The following is a 20,418-nucleotide window of genomic DNA, read 5'->3' as shown; positions in this document are numbered from 1 at the left end:
CTATGAGGCCAAGGAGGAAACATGAGGATGTACTTGGCCAAAGCCCGAGCTGTCATTGCAAGGTTGTCCGGATTCCGGATTACCCACATTCCTCGCTCGGAAAATCAGCAAGCGGATGCACTGGCTCGGATGGCTAGTTCTGCTGAGGGGTCGGCTCCCAGAACCATAACTTGGGAAGTGTTGAAGGAGCCTAGCATAAATGCCAAAGAGCAGCTCGTACTCAATCGATCCTCAAACTGGATGGGTGAAATTGTGGAGTACTTGCGAGACGGGACCTTACCCAGTGATCCTAAAGAAGCCGACCGGGTTAAGCATAAGTCAGGTTGGTTCCTTTGGCATGAAAGGCAGCTCTAAAAAAGTCTTCACTCATCCCCTCCTCAAATGTATAACTCCCGAGGAAGGAAATTATGTCCTCCGGAAAATACACCAAGGAGCCTGCGGAAGCCATCAAGGGGGTCGAACTATAGCCGAAAAGGCGCTAAGAGCGGTACTATTGGCCTACTTGAAAGCTGATGCCTCGGACTTAGTCCGACGGTGTCCCTCCTGCCAGATTCACTCGGACATCCAAGGGCGCCGCCACTCCCCTCACCACCATTCAAGCAGTCCTGCCTTCGACAAGTGGGGCATGGACCTGCTCGGACCTTTTCCCCCGGCTTCTGGGCAAAGGAAGTTCCTAATTGTGGCTATTGATTACTTCACCAAGTGGACCGAAGCCGAGCCACTGGCGTCAATTACTGACAAGCAGGTTCAGTTGTTCATATGGAGGAATATCATTACCCGGTTCGGAATTCCAAGAGCCTTGGTATCAGACAATGGCCGACAGTTCAACAGCGGGCCGACTCGAGAGTATTGTGCCCGGTTCGGCATTCAAACAAGGTTTCGGCGTCTCCCGCCCTCAGACCAACGGGCAAGCCGAGTCGGCAATAAAATTGTCCTAAAGGGTATCAAAAATCCCTTGATGCAGCTAAAGGGGCTGGGTAGACGACCTACCTGGAGTACTCTGGTCGGCTCGAACAACGGTGAAAGAAGCCACGGGGCACTCCCTTTCGGCTTGGTCTATGGAAGCGAGCTGTCCTTCCGGTCGAGGTGGGAATCCCTCCCCTCGGATGACATTCTATGAGTTCGACCAAAATGAAGAAGAAAAGCCCAGTCAACTTAGACCTTTGCCAGAAACCCGAGGCAATGCTTTGCTACAAGCCATCCGGTACAAGCAAAGAATCACAAGGCACTTTAACGGCGAGTAAAGCCTCGGCCAATCAGTCTAGGCGACTGGGTCGTCCGAAAGGTCGAAGCCACCGGACTTTCCCATCTCAAAGGGAAGTTGGGGGCAAATTGGGACGGCCCTTACAAGGTTACAGAAATCATCAAGCCAGGGACATTCCGACTCGAATCTCCCGAAGGGGTCCCCTGGCTCGCCTTGGAACCTAGACAATCTCAAAAGATTCTATGTTAACTTCTTTTTTCGTTACTTGCACTAGGGGCATGATGTAAGGCCAGCACTACCTGGTCGGTTTAGCAAGCAATCAAGTAATCGATAACATGTAACTCGGACTTAACCAGTCCATGTACCAGGTCGGGTTTCTGCCCCAGAAATAAAAAGACTTAGCCAGTCTCATTATTTGATAAAAAGCAAAGACTTAACCAGTTTATTGTCTATTAGATTGTAATATTGCAAATAACGAAAAATTGCGACAAATGACAAGTTGCAAAATAGTAGTTGTATTCCAATTGATCAAAAGTTGTAAAATACAACCAAAAGTTTACAAAAACACAGGGTCGAAAGCAGAAAAGCTAAAAGGCCGACAAGGCCAAAGCTAAGAAAAAAAAACCTAAAGCAGCTAAGTGAAGGACCGTGGCAGGTTGCTCAGCAGCAGGTTGCTCTGTTGGAGGTGGCTCGGTGCTACCAGCATCTTCTTCATCATCATCAGTATCACTGTCCGAGCTCATCTCCTCAGCCATTTTGGCTTTAATCTCAGCTGCCTCGGCCTCAGACAACTCCTGGTAGCGAGACCAGACTGAATTCCAGTCAGCTTCAGGACAGGAGTCAACCAAGGCTTCCCTGAGCTTGAGAGCGCCTCGTCCTCGCCCATCTTATGGGAGGATTGGCCCACCTCGCGCAAATCGGTACAGTCGTCCGACTTCTGCCAGGCTTTGAACCATTCCTCCTGAGAGCGAGAAACGGCCGCTTGGGCTTCCTTTAGTTGGGCCTCGGCCGCCGAGAGTTTGAGCTTGACCTCCTCCAGTTCCTTCTCGGCCTGAGCTTGTTTGGTTTCGGCCGTGACCTTGGCAGACTCGGCGTTTTCTTTGGCAAGAGAGAGGTTGGCCCTCTCCACCTTCCAGTCTTCCCTCTCCTGCTTCCAGGTCGCCTCACCCTTGTCAATTTTATTGTTGGCCTCCTCCAAGCGAAGCTCGGCCAGACGCTGGGCTTCCTTGGCCTGATAAACTTCATCGAAGTGCTTCCGAGCCGCCTCTTTCAAGCTCTGGACCTCTTGCACCAGCGCCAGCCGATCCTCGGCCACTTTAGTCATCCGGATGGAAAACTGCAAAACAAGGACCAGTTAAAAGCGGCAATAAAGAGGCAAAAAGAAGTAAGGCCAAAGAACTTACGTCCATCCAGGAGCGAAAGAGTTCGCTCGACTCGTTCCTCCCATTTACCGCGTTGATATGATCTCGGTCGGTTTGGGTAACCAGTATCTCCAAGGCACTGGCAATCCGTTGTCTTTTGTCCGTCTTGGACATTTCAGTAAAGGGGACCGGCGCCTCGGATAAGGTCTGCTCGGTATGCGAGGTCCCCTGTACATGGCTCGGGCTACGCACCGGCTCGAAATCCTCTGGATGAAGGGAAATGTGTGTATCTTCATCCCCAGAAGCCGGGCGGGGGCTGTTCACTTCCACAGAAGGCTCTTGCCTTGCCTTCTTGGCCGAGCCTCCTTTTCGGTCCGAGCCTTCGCCAAGGCTTTCTCGGTCATCTCCACCCTTTTCTCGGTTCGTTCCTTGCGCTTCCTCGGCTTAGGGTTGGAAGGATCCTACAGAACACATTAAAAGTTGGTGAGAATAAGAAAATCTAAAGCTAAACCGGGTCGGATGAAAAGGGCGCTTACCTTTGGCTTGGAAGGCTTGTTAATCTTGTTGGCCTTCATCTCGGCCCTAATCCGAGCCGCCTTCAGAGCAGCGGAGGTCAGTCGTTCGGCCATGTCTTGGTCGGTCTCTTTAAGGAAGGCTAAGAGGCTTCTGCAAAAGGAAAAAGAGTTAAACAATATGTCAAAAGAACAAAATATAAATCAACCGGACCCCTCTTGCCGAATTACCCTTAGGAAAGGGACTCAAGCCGAAGGCCGCCAAGAAATGCTCGTTCTTGAACAGTTTGCAGCTCGGGAGCCAGTTCCCCGCTACAAACACTTCGCCACCATCGACTATCTTGGCCTCCAACTGCATATAAATAGCGGCCACGGCTTCCTCGTCGGATAGCTCAGGCACCTTGAAATTCAAGCAGTGGTTTGGCTCGGCTGACGGGGGCACGGTGGGGATGCCCCATTCCCCACCATGGTACACAAAAGCGAACCCTCGGCGGAACCCCTTCTGAGAAGTGGGAGATCAAGGACTGTACGGTAGCCCCGCCGAGCCTGAAAGCACCACCAGCCCGGACCATGATCCCCGGCTGGCATTTCAAACAACTTGTACATATGCCGCCAAAGGGTAAGGGTCGGCTTGACACCGATGATGTCACAGATCATGAACCGTAAGATCCGCCCCAAGAATTTGGGGAGAGCTGACCCAAGCACAAGTTGTAGGCGTTCAGAATGTCTTCTCAAATGGGTCAGCGGGAATCTTAAGCCTAGTTCCATGGCCTTGTAATAAAGCGTGCATCCGGGCGGTGGAGACAAGATGGTATGGCTAGCATCGGGTCGGACCAGTAATAGGGTCCTTTATTTGAAATTTGGCCGCTTGGCCTCGGCATCTTCTAGCAAAGCCTTTATTAAGACGGAAGTGGAAACTTCGTCCCGGTCCGCCTTCGGATCAAGCTCCGGATATACGAGCCCCGGACGTGAGCTTCCCTTCTCTCCCGGCATAGCTATCCAACTACACCATCAGACAATATTTGTCTAAGTAACTCCTCGAAGAGGATAGGCCAGGGACACCTCCCAGGGTAGGGGATGGCACCCTCGGCCTCCTCCTCCTCGGCTTGCGAAGGAGTACTTGGGAGGGAAAGCGCCTCAGGCACAGCCGAGGGATCCGGGCAACTTATTAAAGTTGACACCAATACCATTCCCATACCTCTCACTTCCTCGGCTAAATTATAAGGAGGTGAGGGAGGGGTGTCACTTACTCGGACAAGCTCCCCATTATTTATCAACAGAAGGGGGTCGGCCGATTTTATTAAAAGAAAGAGAAGAAAAACTTAGTGAAAAAGCAAAACAAGAGCGTACCTGGTCGGACGAAGAGGGAACCCGGACTTAGAGAGAGAGAGAACTCTAAAAGTAGAGAGAGAAAGAGCAGAAACCTCAAATTTAGAGAGAGAGAGAGAATTGTAAAAGTGCCAAAATCTCTCCCCTCTCTCCCTACTTATAGGCAAAGTCCTCGGTTTTCGTGTCCTGCGTCGCATCTTGGACCGGGCTCCGTGTTTCGCACCTTAATGGGCCTCCCAAATGCCCAAAACTGTTCAAAAGGCACAGCTCCCAGGAATATCAATCGTCACAAAAGTCATAAATGACCAGAAGTTGAATCGCCACCATGTTTTCAAGCACCCCAATAATCCACCGTTGCCACGTGGCATTTGGGTCTTCAAGAAGCTATTAAGTGCACCAGCTCAAGATTGCTAGTTCATCAGCTCAAGGTTACCAGCTCGGTCACCTCAGCCAGTGGTCCAAAACCTTCGGCACCGGCTCGGACAAGCATGGGGCTCATTGGCCCCTCATCCGAGCCTTGTCCGAGCCGCGTCCAACCCGCTCGGCCCAAGGAGGCACTCCTCCTTGGTTGAGTAAGTCTCCTAAGTCCCAGATAGACTTAGCGAGAGCAGGCACCGGCTCGGACAAGCATGGGCTCATTGGCCCTCATCCGAGCCGCGTCCAACCCGCTCGGCCCAAGGAGGCACTCCTCCTTGGTTGAGTAAGTCTCCTAAGTCCCAGATAGACTTAGCGAGAGCAGGCACCGGCTCGGACAAGCATGGGCTCATTGGCCCCTCATCCGAGCCGCGTCCAACCAGCTCGGCCCAAGGAGGCACTCCTCCTTGGTTGAGTAAGTCTCCTAAGTCCCAGATGACTTAGCGAGAGCAGGCACCGGCTCGGACAAGCATGGGGCTCATTGGCCCCTCATCCGAGCCTGTCCGACCGTCCAACGCCTCGGCCCAAGGAGGCACTCCTCCTTGGTTGAGTAAGTCTCCTAAGTCCCAGATAGACTTAGCGAGAGCAGGCACCGGCTCGGACAAGCATGGGCTCATTGGCCCCTCATCCGAGCCGCGTCCAACCAGCTCGGCCCAAGGAGGCACTCCTCCTTGGTTGAGTAAGTCTCCTAAGTCCCAGATAGACTTAGCGAGAGCAGGCACCGGCTCGGACAAGCATGAGGCTCATTGGCCCCTCATCCGAGCCGCGTCCAACCGACTCGGCCCAAGGAGGCACTCCTCCTTGGTTGAGTAAGTCTCCTAAGTCCCAGATAGACTTAGCGAGAGCAGGCACCGGCTCGGACAAGCATGGGGCTCATTGGCCCCTCATCCGAGCCGCGTCCAACCAGCTCGGCCCAAGGAGGCACTCCTCCTTGGTTGAGTAAGTCTCCTAAGTCCCAGATAGACTTAGCGAGAGCAGGCACCGGCTCGGACAAGCATGGGGCTCATTGGCCCCTCATCCGAGCCGCGTCCAACCGGCTCGGCCTAAGGAGGCTCTCCTCCTTGGTTGAAGTGAGCTTCCTAAGTCCCAGATTGACTTAGCGAATGTGGGGTACCGGCTCGGACAAGCATGGGGCTCATTGGTCCCCGGTCCGAGCCGTAAACTAGCCATACCCTTCCATTTCTTTACGAGACCGGGTCGGCGCTCAAGCTCTCCCTCTCTCCTATGAGACCGGGTCGGCACTCAAGCTCCCCCTCTCTCCTATGAGACCGGGTCGGCACTCAAGCTCCCCCTCTCTCCTATGAGACCGGGTCGGCACTCAAGCTCCCCCTCTCTCCTATGAGACCGGGTCGGCACTCCAGCTCCCCCTTTCTCCTATGGGACCGGGTCGGCACATGCTGCCCTTCTCTCCAAGAAGACCGGGTCGGCACTAGCCACCCCTCTCCTTGAGGAGACCGGGTCGGCACTAGCCCCCTCCTCCTTGAGGAGACTGGGTCGGCACATGCCCTCCTTTTTTGCCTAAAAAGCAGGTCAGCCTGGGTTCAAGACTGTCTAGGTTCCGCCACGAACGGGAGACACTTCAGCAAGGCCTCGATGTTTCCCATTCCTGGCGTGGGGCTAATTGTTTGGGCTTATTTCCTGGGTTAGGCTTACCAGGGATAATCCAGCCCAATAAAGCCTTAAACCTCCAGTGGGCCCCACCTGTGATAATGCCTCCCAGCTGTCAGTGCCTTCCAGCTGGCCTACAGTTGGGATATCCCCAGCACTATAAATACTCAACCCCCTCATCAATGAGAATGTATTGAATTCTTACCTACAAAACCAGAGCATTCTCTCTAGACTTTATCTCTCTAAGCTTGATTACTGACTTGAGCGTCGGAGAGGCGATCCCGGAACCACCCCCGGGGCAGTCTAACCGTTACTTTTGCAGGACTCCGGCGTACGGACTTTGAACTCAGGACATTCGAATCTGACCCGGTACTCCCTAAGCAAAGGAATCAAAACCCTTAATTTCTAGACAGAAACAAGTTCCATAATGTATTGCATAATAATGAATTACAAAGTAATAATATAGTAGCAATAATATTTTTTAAAAGATAAGATCTTGTAAATCAGATCAAATCAGAAAAAATAAATTCAAATCAGATCATATCAGAAAAAATAAGTTCAAATCGGAAAATTTCAAGCCTTAATTCTTATTTATGACAGCACATCACAAAATCGTGTCATACTTTAACAGGCAGCTGCAATACAATTTGTGTCACGCCCCAAAATAAAACCCAGCAGGATGAACAGAAAATGGACCTTATTTTTAAGCTTTAGCGCAAATTTAAAATATCATTGAAAAAATACAACAGCTAATGAGGATTGTTAGCAGCTGACAACAACCTGCTTAGTAAGGGTAAATTACAGAAATTACAAACTAAATGCCAAAATGTTGTCATTTATAATAAATTTCATCACGACAGTCCAGCTATCAAAAATACAGGGCACAAAAGAAAATTAACCCTGCCAAACTTATTGCAAAAATCACAAAGATGTTCACTTCTTCAACAGCTGAGAAGAGCACTGAGCCATAATCTTGGATGCCCGGGTAATTGCATCAGTCATATAGAAATTTTCAATTGCTGACTTGAATGGAGCTGGATTCATTTCCTTCTTAAGCTCAGGCTTTATCAACACAGAAAAAGTAGCTGGCTCTCGTTCATCTATGCTCAGCAAATTTGGGGCCACAGTCCTCATCCGTTCTCGGATATCAATAACGGAATCATAAGGCAGCCTCACACCAGCCGATTCGGACAACGCCCTGATTATTTTCCAGTCATCTCTGGCATCACCTACAGTGGGAACTGCTGGTACAGTCTGCTGAGTACGTCCTTCTGTATTTGCATATGTAGCTTCCTTCTCAGTGAAAGCCGATGCAGGCAAAATGACATTAGCACGATATACACTCTGATCACCATGATGACCCTGATATACAACAAAGGCATCACTAGGGACATTGTCCAAGTTGACATCATCTGCACCCATCAGATACAGAAACTTTGCAGATTCAATACTTTTTTCAGACTCTGGCACAAGACCAAGGTCCAGGGCAGCAGCTTGGGCAGCATTCAAAAGCAACACATTGAGACCATTCCAGTCTGGTCTAATGACATTTGCCGACTTTGCAATGGTTTCAACAGAAGAGAGGATAGCATCTTTGTCCTCTCTCTCAAAGAGCCCAGCACCAACTATAATAGCTGGATTCTTAGCATTCTTTATAGCTGAAAAAAATGAGTGGCGGCCTTCAGCAATTTCGAGCAGCGTTTGTGGACTAGTTCCAAGATGTTCATAGTCATAGTTGAACTCTGCAGCAGGTCCAATATAGCCAACTTTGGCATGGTTTGCCCCTGCTGCTTTCCGAATTCTGGCATTTACCATGGCAGCTTCAACTCTTGGCTGGGCATGCATAATACAAGAGCACATGAGGGGAAAATAATATGTACCTCAAAAGTGAAATTAACCCAATTACAAATAATAATTATGAGACCAGAAAAAATTTCAAAATTACAACCATTCTTAGATTAGGGATTCCTTTGAGATCAAAAAAATACTGACAGCAAGATGAAGGTAACAACTAACAACAATGGTATATGCCAGCAATCAAAACAACAATAATAATATTGAAGTTTTGATAAACATATAATTTTTTAAATTTAAAAATATAAAAATGAGGATTTTGATAAATGTATCTGATGAACAGCATTGTCTTCAAAACCCATGCTAGAAGCAACCTCCTTTTTGGCTATAACATATTAAAACAAGAGTTGGGAATTGGATACTCAGATACAAACTTAGTCAATTAATTAATGAACCTTCATTTTCATCAACTTAAGCTTACCCTAGACAGTAAATTAGTCTTTTGGTCCTTTTGCCTTTTTTTCTCTTTCACAACCTCAACCCCCCTTCAGTTTATACATGAGTAGGCAATCGAAATACAGTTTTGGAGTTTAATGGGATCCCCTTATACTTTCATGGTTCAGTTTCAGAAAAGGCACACTGAAGAACCAAATATTTCATAGGATTTTTTACTCTTATTTGTGAACACAATAATAGCCATAGTTCACAAACAGACAAAAAATATTACCTAGCGTGAAACAGGGACTTGCAAAACTGAACTCATTCAGAGTTAAACAATGTATCTATCAAGATATCCTAAATCATAGAGGATATCCAAATTTGCTTCACCAATTTTCTAATTTACCAACAGGATTTGCTTCCAAAATTATAAAGCAGCAGAAACAAGACACATGGTTACTATCAACTCCTCATTAATGCTGTCAAAGAACAAAATAGAGAAGATATATATACCTGGGTGCCAATGAGAAGAAAGACATCTGCTTTCTCAAGATCAGCTATGCCAGTATTTAAAAGATATCCTGAGCGCAGATCAGCTTGTGGTTGCCCACCATTTCCTTCACACCAGATATTGTTTGATCCCATCCTGTTCAAGAAATCCTTCAGTGCCATCATGGACTCCGCATCCGACAGTTTACCAGCAACACCCACAATTTCTTCTGGTTTAACCTTGTGCATAACCTCAGCAATCACATCAAGGGCATCACGCCAGCTGACAGCTTTAAAACGTCCATCAGACCCACGAATCATGGGGTCATTTAACCTTTGCCTCTTTAGACCGTCATAGCAAAATCTTGTTTTATCTGAAATCCACTCTTCATTTACGTCCTGTATAAATGTGGTACACAATGACAACAAAAATCCACATGAGGAGCTGCAATACTATTTAATACGGCTAAACTATCAAAACTGAAATTAATTTCAAGGACGCTTCAAACTTTGTGGAGGCTGCAAAACAATCCTAACATTCAAGCGTATTACAGGTCCTTCACATGGCTTACTTAGTGTGGAATTAGAACATTCAGAATTTAATGATTTAACATCAAAGGCTCTCTTCGCAAAGATGAAAGTTTTTAATCTACGATTGCTGCAGCCCCACAGAACATGTCCAGCAAATAATGGGCAAAATTCAATCCATATTCGGATTAGTCATCTGTTCAAATATGGCAATAATACATTGTATAGGAATCTAATATGCGCACATCAGAATGCCTGAAAAGTATGCCTTATTAACAAGCAATGTTTTTGGGGGAGAGGAGACTGATAACTGAAATCAACTCATTACAGGACTAGAATTCTAATGTCTAAGCAATGTTCAGTCAGTTGCCTTCTTGTAGCTATTTTAAATTTTTGACCCCACTTTGCTTTCTCTTTTCTAATTTACTTTGAGAAGGTTTAGTTAGCTTGTGGCTCCTTAGAATTGTTAACAGCTTTCTGAGTTGTTCTCCTATGCTTTGTACTATTCTCATTTATTCCCCTTTGGTAAGTACAAGGTCCAAGGATCTCCCCAGACCGAAGACACGTTCAAAGGAAAGTTACGAGGGAGCATAAACAAAGCTCAAAAGGAGGGTAAGAAGAAAAACGCTGATTTTCACTCAAGGCGCTCTTATTGAATTTCCACAAGAAAGAGAAGTAGGCATCTGCTCCTTGTCATCAACCCACCTTCTGATCCAGAGAATACGGAGCGCCGGCTCCTTCATAAATCATAACCAGCGTCCGCCGCTTCATATCTGAGTCTAACAATGACCTATTTGGAACATCTGCTCCACAACGACTTGGTACTGGTCTCCTAAACAACCCATAGGAGCATCACCCCCCCCCCCCCAATGATCACGAAGCGTTTTCTCCTCTGGGTTTGATCCAAAATTTCATGTTTTCTCTTGCAGGTTTCTTTAGGTTCTATAAACTATGAAGGGATACTACTATACTCGTATACTTCTTAACCCTGATTATGCAGTCATTAGTTAGCATATTATCCAGATATTGAATATACTGACCTTACTCTGATTCTAGAGAGAGACACTTGTAGTTTAGCAAGAGAAAATTCAAATCTCCACTATTATTCTTTGATTTCAAGAACGGAGTGAAGACTTATTTAATTCTTTCGAAGCTCCTTAAAGTATCTCTCTTCCCTTATATAATCTGTTTAATCTTCTCGATCTTGCAAGTTTCATGTTTATGTTGTTTTTCTTCAATAATCATGAAATATGCAAACCATTGTCATGAGATAGATTTTCGACGTTTGTCTCTTTGATTATGCATGGTATTAGGTTTCCTCCATAGTTCGAAAATACAGTTTGGGTCACAGTTGCGGTAACGGTCACGGTGATGCGGGAACGGAGATGATGCGGTTGTCGTACCGTTAAATATCTGCTTAAACCATGAAATATCCCTAAAACCCGCCTAAAATGTGGTTTTTTTACACCTTTACGATGCGGGTAATATCGCTTCGCTAGATTTGAAAACCTTTACGACACGGGTGATACGATACGATGCGGCCTTGTTTTGACACCATGGTTTCCTCTTGTCTAGTTCAATCTTCATGATACAGGATGTTGGTAGCTCTTTCTAAGGTTGGGATGAAAGCCAACATAAAAGCAGTGGGTTTTTACATTAGATCAAATACAAGGGTGTTGGCTTGAATGGTGAGTGGTTAGTCATTCAGGGTTTCAATACTTGCTTTGACGAATGGGCACATAAATGCATGATATCTAAACCCCACTAATGACGGATCAGCAAGTGAACTTGAAGGGGTTGATCAACAAATGTCCGTTTAGTTAGAAAGTGCATGAAAATACGAGTTTTTGCTAATCGGTTAGTTCTTTTGATGCTCACATGTATATTCTTCATTTGAGTGATAACTAACTCCATTAAAAAGATGTTACTAAATGAATCATTAAGCTTGGTACCTTTTTAGCTTAATAATGTAATGCTCCCTCCGTCCTCTATTAGTTTACCCCTTTCTTTGGGGCACATTTGCCGAGATACTAATTTGAACCTTAATATCTCTAATTTTCGATAAGCCAAAATTACAAAAAGTTTATATTTGGATAATACATATTGAGACGAATCCAACAAGATCTCACATGACTATATTTTTCCTTAAATACAAATTACAAAAGATAGTCAAAGTCATGTATGTGAATAGTGTCAAAAGTCAAAAGGGGTAAACTAATAAAAGACGGAGGGAGTATATATGAGCATATATGGAATATATATCATACGTATGAAGAGGGAAATAAGGAAAATCTTCTACTCAAATTTTAAAATGCAACATATACAACATGAATCAGATCTAGATCAGTAAATTATCCAATTACCACCTTTCTTTTCGTAGGAGTTCAAAAATACTATGATGGCTCTGTTGCTTTTGAGTATACATTAGAAGCTCCCTCAATCATTTAATCCTTGTGAAATCCCCCTTACATGGTTTATACATGGTCTGTAGTTTTTCTATGTCTGAAGCCATAGGTCATTACTCCATAATTTTACCCTAAAAAGTACTTCATTTCTTTTTCTCTTATAGTAGCTCTCTTCATTAAATCTTAGTTTATCTTCACATGTTGGTACTTAGTTCACTCTACGGCTTGTCATATTGCAAACCTTGGTGCTTACCTTGATTTCTTTGTGAACACAATCCTTATTTACCCTACGGCCGAGCCGATTGAAAACATGATAAACCAAGATAAGCAAGGCCACAAGATAGAGCAATATCGTACAAGCATAAGGACATAGAAAGTTATTAAACATACACCCACTAAACTAGAAGATCTGCATCCCAACCATAGTTTAAAAAGGCACGAGGCACACACGGGAGCAAGCATCCTGTAGGCAAAGCGCATTTTTTAATTTTATTGTAATTTTGCTTTTATGGTTTTATTATTTTCTATTATTTTTTATTATTACTTTTTTCTAGAAATTATTTTTTATCAACAAACTAAAACTAATATGGGTAAAAACAAAGAGTTAATATAGTACAAAAATTGCAGCCTTCCAAAAAGAATAAAGGGGAAAAGAAAAGTTGGCAGCCTTCCAAAGAGAAGCCCACACAGAAAGACAAAGTAGCAAAGAACGTTTAAAAAAAGAAGGAAAAATAAAAAGAAAGGAGAAGAAAGCAGAAGAAATACAGAAGATTGAAATTAGCAAGCAGGAGAAAAAGGAACATCAAACGAGAAAGGACTGACGTGAAACTTGCGTGCCAACGACAGAGACTGGTGGTGGATGGCTCGCCGGCACCCTCTCCAGCGAGTTGGTAGCCATCAATTGCCACCTAATCTCAAATTAGGGTATTTCTCCCAAATTAGGGTTCAATTTGATGAAATTTAATGCAATTAACAAAGGGCTTTTGCTTGAAATTGTTAATTAAAGCCACACTAAGTTTTATGGTTTTTTTTGAACTTTTTACCTCAATCTACATTTCTACACTCTCCCCTTAACCTCCGCCTCTCTACTAACTCACAAAGGCGGCAAAGAACATGCGCCTCATATCGCCTATCGTTGTGCGCTTCGCCTTGCTCGTCAGATGCGTTTTGGCCCGCGACTCTGCTCGCCTACCACCTAGGCGCGCCTTGGACGCGCTTTCTAAAACTAAAACCCCAGTTTCATCAAACAATCAGAATCAAAAATACGCACTACGTCCCAAATATATCATTCACTATACTATTTAAGGATGTCCCAAATTTACATTCCACTTATCTAATTGGAAAAAAGATACCATTTACCATGTGGAACCCACTTTTTCTCCCTTCATCACACCAAGCATTCATCTTTGACGATCAACACTTTCTCGTAGCTACCTCTTCCCTCTATCAATTTTCAAATTCTTTTGTATGCCTTTAACAACATTTTGTCTCAACCCCTCCGAAGTTTCATAGTATGCGTGAAAATGCCATACCAAAAAATATCAAATACCTAATGATTTATGCACAATAGTTCCTCTGTCTTTTACTCAAATCGTTTCCCATTTTTGGCAATTCTCTAGTGCTTGTAACGTTTCTCTTTTTGGCAATACATTCTCTCTTTCTTACTCCTAGCCCATGGGATTCTTCTTTTATATCTCTCTATCTCTCTCTTCTCCTTGGTCCTTGTGCAAACGGAAAAGTTTCGAGTAATTAAAAACGAGCAAGTATAACTTTCATGTCAAACCCCTTGGCTCCTCCCACGTATTACAAAGACTACCAAGGCACCAAGGGTATATAAAATCTCTAGCATAATCCAATGCTCAATGATTAGCAAAAGAATCGTCTTAATCAGGTGCAGCCATAGTTAGATCTAGTTAAAGCAAGAGAAACTTTCTTGTGCAAGGCTACAATTCACCATATATTATTTCTTTGTTTGGCAAGTCATGCCACAACATATTAAACTCAACAGAATCACAAAGAAACTTCAAGCACAGATGGCACTTAGATGAAACAAAAATAGAAAAACATCAAAGTGATTACAATCAAAAGTACCTCATTGAGTCGTGGAGTGATACGCATCACCTCCGGTCCTCTACTATCAATTCGTATGTTTGACCCAACTGCATCAGTGATATCAATGCTCTCAGTTCCCTTCAACTCCCAATTTCGGGCCTTAAATGCAAAAGGTTTTGAAGTAAGGGCTCCAACTGGGCAAATATCAATCACATTGCCGGACAGCTCACTAGTCATAAGCTTTTCAACATAGGTCCCAATTTCTTCACCGCTACCACGACCTAACATGCCAAGATCCTCAACTCCCGCTACCTCACTCGCAAACCTGACACACCTGTTGACAAAATGATTCCATGTAAGATAAGAAAAAGCTGCATACAAGAGAAATAAGCATAGAGCAAAATATTAACAATTTGTTTTGAGGACAAACTAGCCAGCATCAAGGATATTAAGCACAATGAAGTTCAAAGTAAAGACTTTTTATACAAGCAAACATGTTTCCAAACTACAAGGTGTGCTTATTTTCTACCGAGACAGCATAAGAGGTGCTAAATTACAATAAATAACTCAAGCATTTGACGAGCAGCTCTAGCTCGATAAGCTTCTGATTATGCTGGGCTAAGCACCAAAATAATAAGAGCTTGGCCTATAAATAATGAATATCTTGGCAAGCATTAGCAGGTGGTGCTCTCTCATTTACTACAATAACCTACACTTTTTGAGGCATTATTAATGGCTTGAATATGATTCTTTTGAAATTTATATTTCTGCTGTGAATTATGCATACTATGTCATTGCGAATAAAGAAAAGTTTTAACAATAAATCTTATTTTATATACCAATCAAACAGCGAATGAATACCTACCAACACCTATGAAGCACGGGTACGCCTCTTGAGGGCCGAATCCCGTACCCGGTACGGGGACGGTACGGGGACGGTACGGGTACGACTAGGATTCGTCCCCAAAACGAACTCAAAAATCTGGGTACGTTGGATGCTCTTGGGTACGGCGAGGCGAAAGTTGGGTACGTCTTGGGTACGGTTGGGGCTTGTGAAAGACGTACCCAGCCTTGTAAAACTCAGATCTAGGGTTTCTATAATTTCCCCCAATTCGATTATCTGCCTTTTTCATTCTCTTCTAAGCTGTGCAACCCTTTTCTCTCCCTTTTCTTCACCGGCAAGCACCACAAATGCTCGGCAGTCACGCATCTCATCTTCTCCGGCAGCCTTGCTCGACCTTTTCTGGTTCAGCGTTTACTTTTTTTTTTTTTTTTTACTGTGGGGGAAGGGGAAGGGGAAGGGGAAGGGGAAGGAGAAGGGTTAAAGACTTAAAAGCCTATTAAAGAAGCAAGTGAGACAGTTGTATTCTCCTTGGCTCATGCAATTACATTAAGAAACAAAAGTAATTGTAAGTCAGAAGAGTGATGTAGTACAGGTATAATACAGCTGTCCAATTTATTTTAAAGTTGTTTCTTTTACTGTTTGTCTTTTTCTAACTTATAGTTTTATTTTTATTGTTACTAAATGGAATTATTTACTTATCTTTATATCCCTATATATATAAGTTTATATTCTAGGAAGAAAAACTTATCTTTTATATTTTAATATGTATATCTTTTAATATTTTTTTTACAAAAATTAAAATGAGATTTATGTAGGAAAAATTTAACGTAATATGTTCATTAAAATATATTACATTTATTTTTTGCCGAATCCAAGCCGTACCCGTTTTTAGAAATTTTAATTTTGCCGTTTTCCGTCCCCGTCCCCGTACCCGTATCCGTCCCCGTATCCGTATTGGTGCTACTTAGACCAACACTCTGAACATATAAGTAAACTTAAACTCAATCTAAGAAGTTGAGCAAAATGGCTTGTAAATGAGTCATCAAACAATTCTAAGCTCAGATAGACAAACCGGAAACAGAGGATAAAAACTGATAGAAAATCCAATTGAGTGCATAATGAATAGTAAGAAATAGAGCAAGTGACTATTCAAGACAGTTTAAACTCCCACTTCATCTACACATTAAATTTAGGTACAAATGGATAAACAATAGAATATAGATGAAGCTAATTACTGACCTCGTGCACTGAATACACCGAGTCATCACAGTTTTGACAAGGGGGCCTAAGTTCTTATCAACCACAGATCTTTTCATTTCAGTGAAGCGGCCCCTATCAGAACCAAATGCCATAGACTGATCTTGGAGATCACACTCTCCACCCTGATCACAAATTGGACAATCTAGAGGATGATTCATAAGCAAAAACTCCATTACTCCCTCCCGAGCTTTCTTGGCTAACGGTGTATCTGTTTTTATCTTCATTCCTGCATTACATAACTTGACAAACTCACAATATATTCTACACAGAGAAAATCACAATAGCAAAGCATCTACAAATTATTTAATGGTATGTTTGGATACATAGATTTCATTTGAAATTCTGGAATTGGGTAGTTTCAAGTGTTTGGATCCCCTCCCTCAAAAAAAAAGTGTTTGGATGCCCAAAGAAATTCACATTAGAATTTGTCCAATCATCAAAATGATCTACTGAGGCAGAAACAAAGGATTCAAATTATTAAAATATCTTGTCGTTTAAAATACCCGACCCACTATGTATTACCCACACCAGCGACCCTTCACCATATCTCTCTCTCTCTCTCTCTCTCTCTCTCTCTCTCTCTCTCTCTCTCTAATGTAATTACAGCTATGAAAGCTTTAAGCTTCAATCTTCTCCTTTGTCCATGAATCTTTTTCAATCCTTCCTTTACCTTACTAATTATAATGCCTTCATTATTCTCTCTATAATTTTCCAATATCACCAAATGATCATCTGCTCTAATCTCTCATTGTTGATTGTTGAATTACATTTTTCTCTTGTTACTTCTCCTTCCAACAACTATCAATTCATCAACATTTTTCTATTCTGCTTGCACCAAAATGATATTCAACTATCAAATTGGTTCAAATATTTGAGGTAGAGAAATAGTGAAGAGAGAGAAAGGAGAAAATTATGCATGGCGAGTTGAGAAGTGAGAAGTTAAAGTGAAAAATGCATTGATTCTGGATAGACATACAACTGGAATGTTTTAATTCTACAACTAAAATTTCACTTCCCAAACAGTAAGATGATATTTGAATTATAAAATTTGAAATTCTTAGCTCTCCCAAACACAGAATGTGGATGGAATTTAAAATATTCAGATTCCACAATTGAAATTTAGAATTTCAAACGATTCCATGGTTTTCGAACATTACTTAAAGGAAATAACTGAACTAACCCATCTACAAATTAATTGAAAGGAAAATACAGAACTAAAGCATCTACAAGTTAATAACTAAAAATTACAAAACCAAGCATCTAAAGATAAAAGTTTCTTGGCACAACGGATAAGGCCATATAATCCCCTGTATAGTAGAGGAGAAGGAAAACTATGAAACAGAGGGCTGAAATTCAATGACCTATAGCAAATACTGCAAGCAAATACAGCTCAACTTTTAAACATCTAGCTGTTTCTTTCTTTCTTCTATCGGCGTCAGCCATCAAGAAAACTGTAACAGAAATCAACAAGAATCTGACCCCCAGCCATACATCAAAATTTTCGCAAAAGAAGATGGGCAAAAAGAACATATGTCGTCAAGGTAAATGCTCCATGACTAAGGCTGCAATGATGCACTTAACATTTAAATTTATTACCTTGAGAAATAATCCAAGTCTATCTTCATTCTTCCCACAACAGCACCAGATACTCACTAAAAAAACTAGTTCCAAACTAAGCAAGCCAACTTTTGGTCCAATTTCATATTCCATGATACATAACACGTCCAACTTCTCATAGAAAATACAAGATCAATCATATTCCTATTTTTCTCTTAGCAAACATTGTGCCTTCCCTTTCTCACAACAGATATTAGATAAATAAACATCAATAATCAATATATTCGGCCACTAGACTAAATTTTCGAACATGTCATGTTAACAATAACCCGGACGATAACTCAGGCTAAGAGCTAATATATTTTTTAAACAGTATTATAGGGGAAAAAAAGGTTGTTAGATTTGAGAACTATCTTTTGCTGTGTCTTAGCTGTTCTTCTTTATGATGGTCCTCGGATATACTTCAAAAGGCACCATAACCACATCTCTAAGATGATGTTGCATCTAGCTTCTAGATGTGTTGATATAGCTGAGTAAAACTATTGAATCCATCTATCAGAATAAAAGGTTTTCCTATGCAAACAAAAATATTTAGACGGAAAATATAAGGGGAAACTATTCAATTATGCAGGCAGGTATAGATACTTAACACGGACAAATTCAACGCAAGGAGGATAGTTGACACTTTAGCTTAGTGTTATCCCCAAGATATATATGGAGCATTAAGCTTTGGTATAATCTATGCTAACCTAACCTCACACTTGTTCCTTATTCTTATGACCAAGTGAGTCTGAATTTTCACTTTAAAAGCATCAAGGAAAAATCGTTTAACGTTGATCATGATTTCTATTGAAAAGGAAGGCAGATACAAACCATACTACCGAAAATTCCAATCTCTCTCTAAATTCTGAGTTCCATCACCATTAGCTAAAACTTCAAAGAATAGTACAAGCCAAGATAAATGAACCAATTCACTTTGTTAAGTTTTATAAGTAGAAAAGTATACACTTATGTGAGAAACACGTAAATAATACCAAATCTGAATAATAGAAATTTCCACCCTTCAAACCAAACAGTATATTACAACTTAAGACTCCAGTCTTTCACAACAACAAAATAAAAAATAAAAAACAAAATCTACATTTTTACTATTAACAAACCAAACTAGTGAAGAACAATGCCTGCAAAAATCAGGTCGAGTAAGTTTGGGTTGGGATAAGTTTAGGCGAAGCGAACGCACACTAAATAAACGTCCCTAGATAAACACCAAATGAAAACAGCAAATAAGCAAAATCAAGTAGGAAATGAACAAGGGAAAGATGGAGGACAAATACCAGGGAGAGCAGGCATAGCGCAAGAAGCGACAGGCTTGGGAGACTTCTCGACCTCAACCAAGCACATACGGCAATTACCAGCAATCGAAAGGCGGCTGTGGTAGCAGAATCTAGGAATATCGATCCCGGCAACCTCACACGCCTGAAGAACAGTAAATCCCTTAGGTACTTTGACAGAATATCCATCGACAAAGACTTCAATGGCGTCCTCGGGATTAGGGAAATGAACCCTAGCATTGTTGACAGGGGGACGAGGAGAAGGAGGAGGAGGATCTGGGGTTGCTTCTGCGGCGGCAGATTCAGGGTTTTTGAGCTCAGGGGTTGAGACAATTGGTCGGATGAGAGAGAAATTGTGGTTGTGAGGTGATCTATGGAGGATCGAACCTCGGTGTCGAAGAATCGCTCGCGATGTCAATGAGGCTAACCCCATTTTTCTACCTTATTACTCTCTCTGGTTTCTCTCTCCTCTTCTTCTTGTTTCAGAATTCAGTGTTTTGTGTCGTACTGAATTGGTTTTTGTATGTGGGGTTGTGTTTGGGTGCGCGTGGAAGACTCGGGGCATATCAGGGACAGGAGGTGATCAATTGATCATTCTTGGGTTTGTTTGGGCTTTGCAACTGGAATGGTGTGACTTGAGACTACTAGAATATGTACAATGACACATGGCTGTTGAACTAGAGGTGTCAAAAACTGGGCCGACCCACGGGTGAACCCGCATGCGACCCAGACCCAACCTGTTCCGAGCCGAGAGTGGTCGGTTGGAAAGCCGACCCATTCCGACCCAGTGTTCACCCGTGCCCAGTTTAACCCGTGGAATTAGTAACCCAACCTGAGTTGGGCCGACCCAGTTGTACCCGTACCCAGTTGCACCCGTGAATAACGACCCAAACCCAACCTGTTTCCGACCCAAAATGACCCGCACCCAACTTCACCCTCCAATGACCCAGTTAAACCCACCCAATTATCACCAACCCAGTTATCACCCAACCCAGTTACCACCCAACCCAGTTGTGACCCAACCCAGCTATCACCGACCCAGTTTTGACCCAACCCAGCTATCACCGACCTAGTTGTGACCCAACCCAGCTATCACCGATCCAGTTGTGACCCAACCCAGCTATCACCGACCCAGTTGTGACCCAACCCAGCTATCACCGACCCAGTTTCGACCCAACCCTGTTAGCACCCGACCCAACTAAACCCGATTCAATGCCATTCCGACCCAACACTAGAGCTGTCAGTTTGGTTAATGAACTGCTGGTTGAACTGAAATAACTGAAATTTGAACT

General features: G+C 43.1%; 2 protein-coding genes across 2 annotated transcripts; both read right to left on the bottom strand.

The window, feature by feature from the left end:
- Positions 1–1,880: 1,880 nt before the first annotated feature.
- On the bottom strand, positions 1,881–3,223 carry LOC125495154 (uncharacterized). The gene is made up of 3 exons (XM_057393077.1): positions 3,102–3,223; positions 2,608–3,026; positions 1,881–2,540 (listed from the first exon to the last, which is right to left on the bottom strand). The coding sequence occupies exons 2-3, from the start codon at positions 2,737–2,739 to the stop codon at positions 1,944–1,946; spliced, it is 729 nt and encodes a 242-aa protein (XP_057249060.1). The 5' UTR covers positions 2,740–3,026; positions 3,102–3,223; the 3' UTR covers positions 1,881–1,943.
- A 3,885-nt stretch (positions 3,224–7,108) lies between these two features.
- On the bottom strand, positions 7,109–19,665 carry LOC104906271 (NADH dehydrogenase [ubiquinone] iron-sulfur protein 1, mitochondrial). Its single transcript, XM_010695007.3, has 5 exons — positions 19,130–19,665; positions 16,218–16,464; positions 14,174–14,468; positions 9,174–9,548; positions 7,109–8,261 (listed from the first exon to the last, which is right to left on the bottom strand). Exons 1-5 carry the CDS (start codon positions 19,557–19,559, stop codon positions 7,362–7,364), a joined length of 2,247 nt encoding a protein of 748 aa, XP_010693309.2. The 5' UTR covers positions 19,560–19,665; the 3' UTR covers positions 7,109–7,361.
- Positions 19,666–20,418: the final 753 nt, after the last annotated feature.

Source organism: Beta vulgaris, chromosome 2, assembly GCF_026745355.1.
Source record: "Beta vulgaris subsp. vulgaris cultivar EL10 chromosome 2, EL10.2, whole genome shotgun sequence".
Classification (NCBI taxonomy): Eukaryota; Viridiplantae; Streptophyta; class Magnoliopsida; order Caryophyllales; family Amaranthaceae; genus Beta; species Beta vulgaris.
Note: the sequence above shows the minus strand (reverse complement) of the source record. Positions and strands in the feature narration are given on the sequence as shown.

Excerpts from the sequence above, each read along its gene's own strand:
- LOC125495154 (XM_057393077.1), bottom strand. The coding sequence starts at position 2,739 with ATGTCCAAGACGGACAAAAGACAACGGATTGCCAGTGCCTTGGAGATA. Across the intron at positions 2,541-2,607 it reads TCTTTCGCTCCTGGATGGAC|TTTTCCATCCGGATGACTAA; the intron begins GTAAGTTCTTTG and ends CTTGTTTTGCAG.
- LOC104906271 (XM_010695007.3), bottom strand. The coding sequence starts at position 19,559 with ATGGGGTTAGCCTCATTGACATCGCGAGCGATTCTTCGACACCGAGGT. Across the intron at positions 16,465-19,129 it reads CGCTATGCCTGCTCTCCCTG|GAATGAAGATAAAAACAGAT; the intron begins GTATTTGTCCTC and ends TATGTAATGCAG. Across the intron at positions 8,262-9,173 it reads TTCTTCTCATTGGCACCCAG|CCAAGAGTTGAAGCTGCCAT; the intron begins GTATATATATCT and ends ATGCATGCCCAG.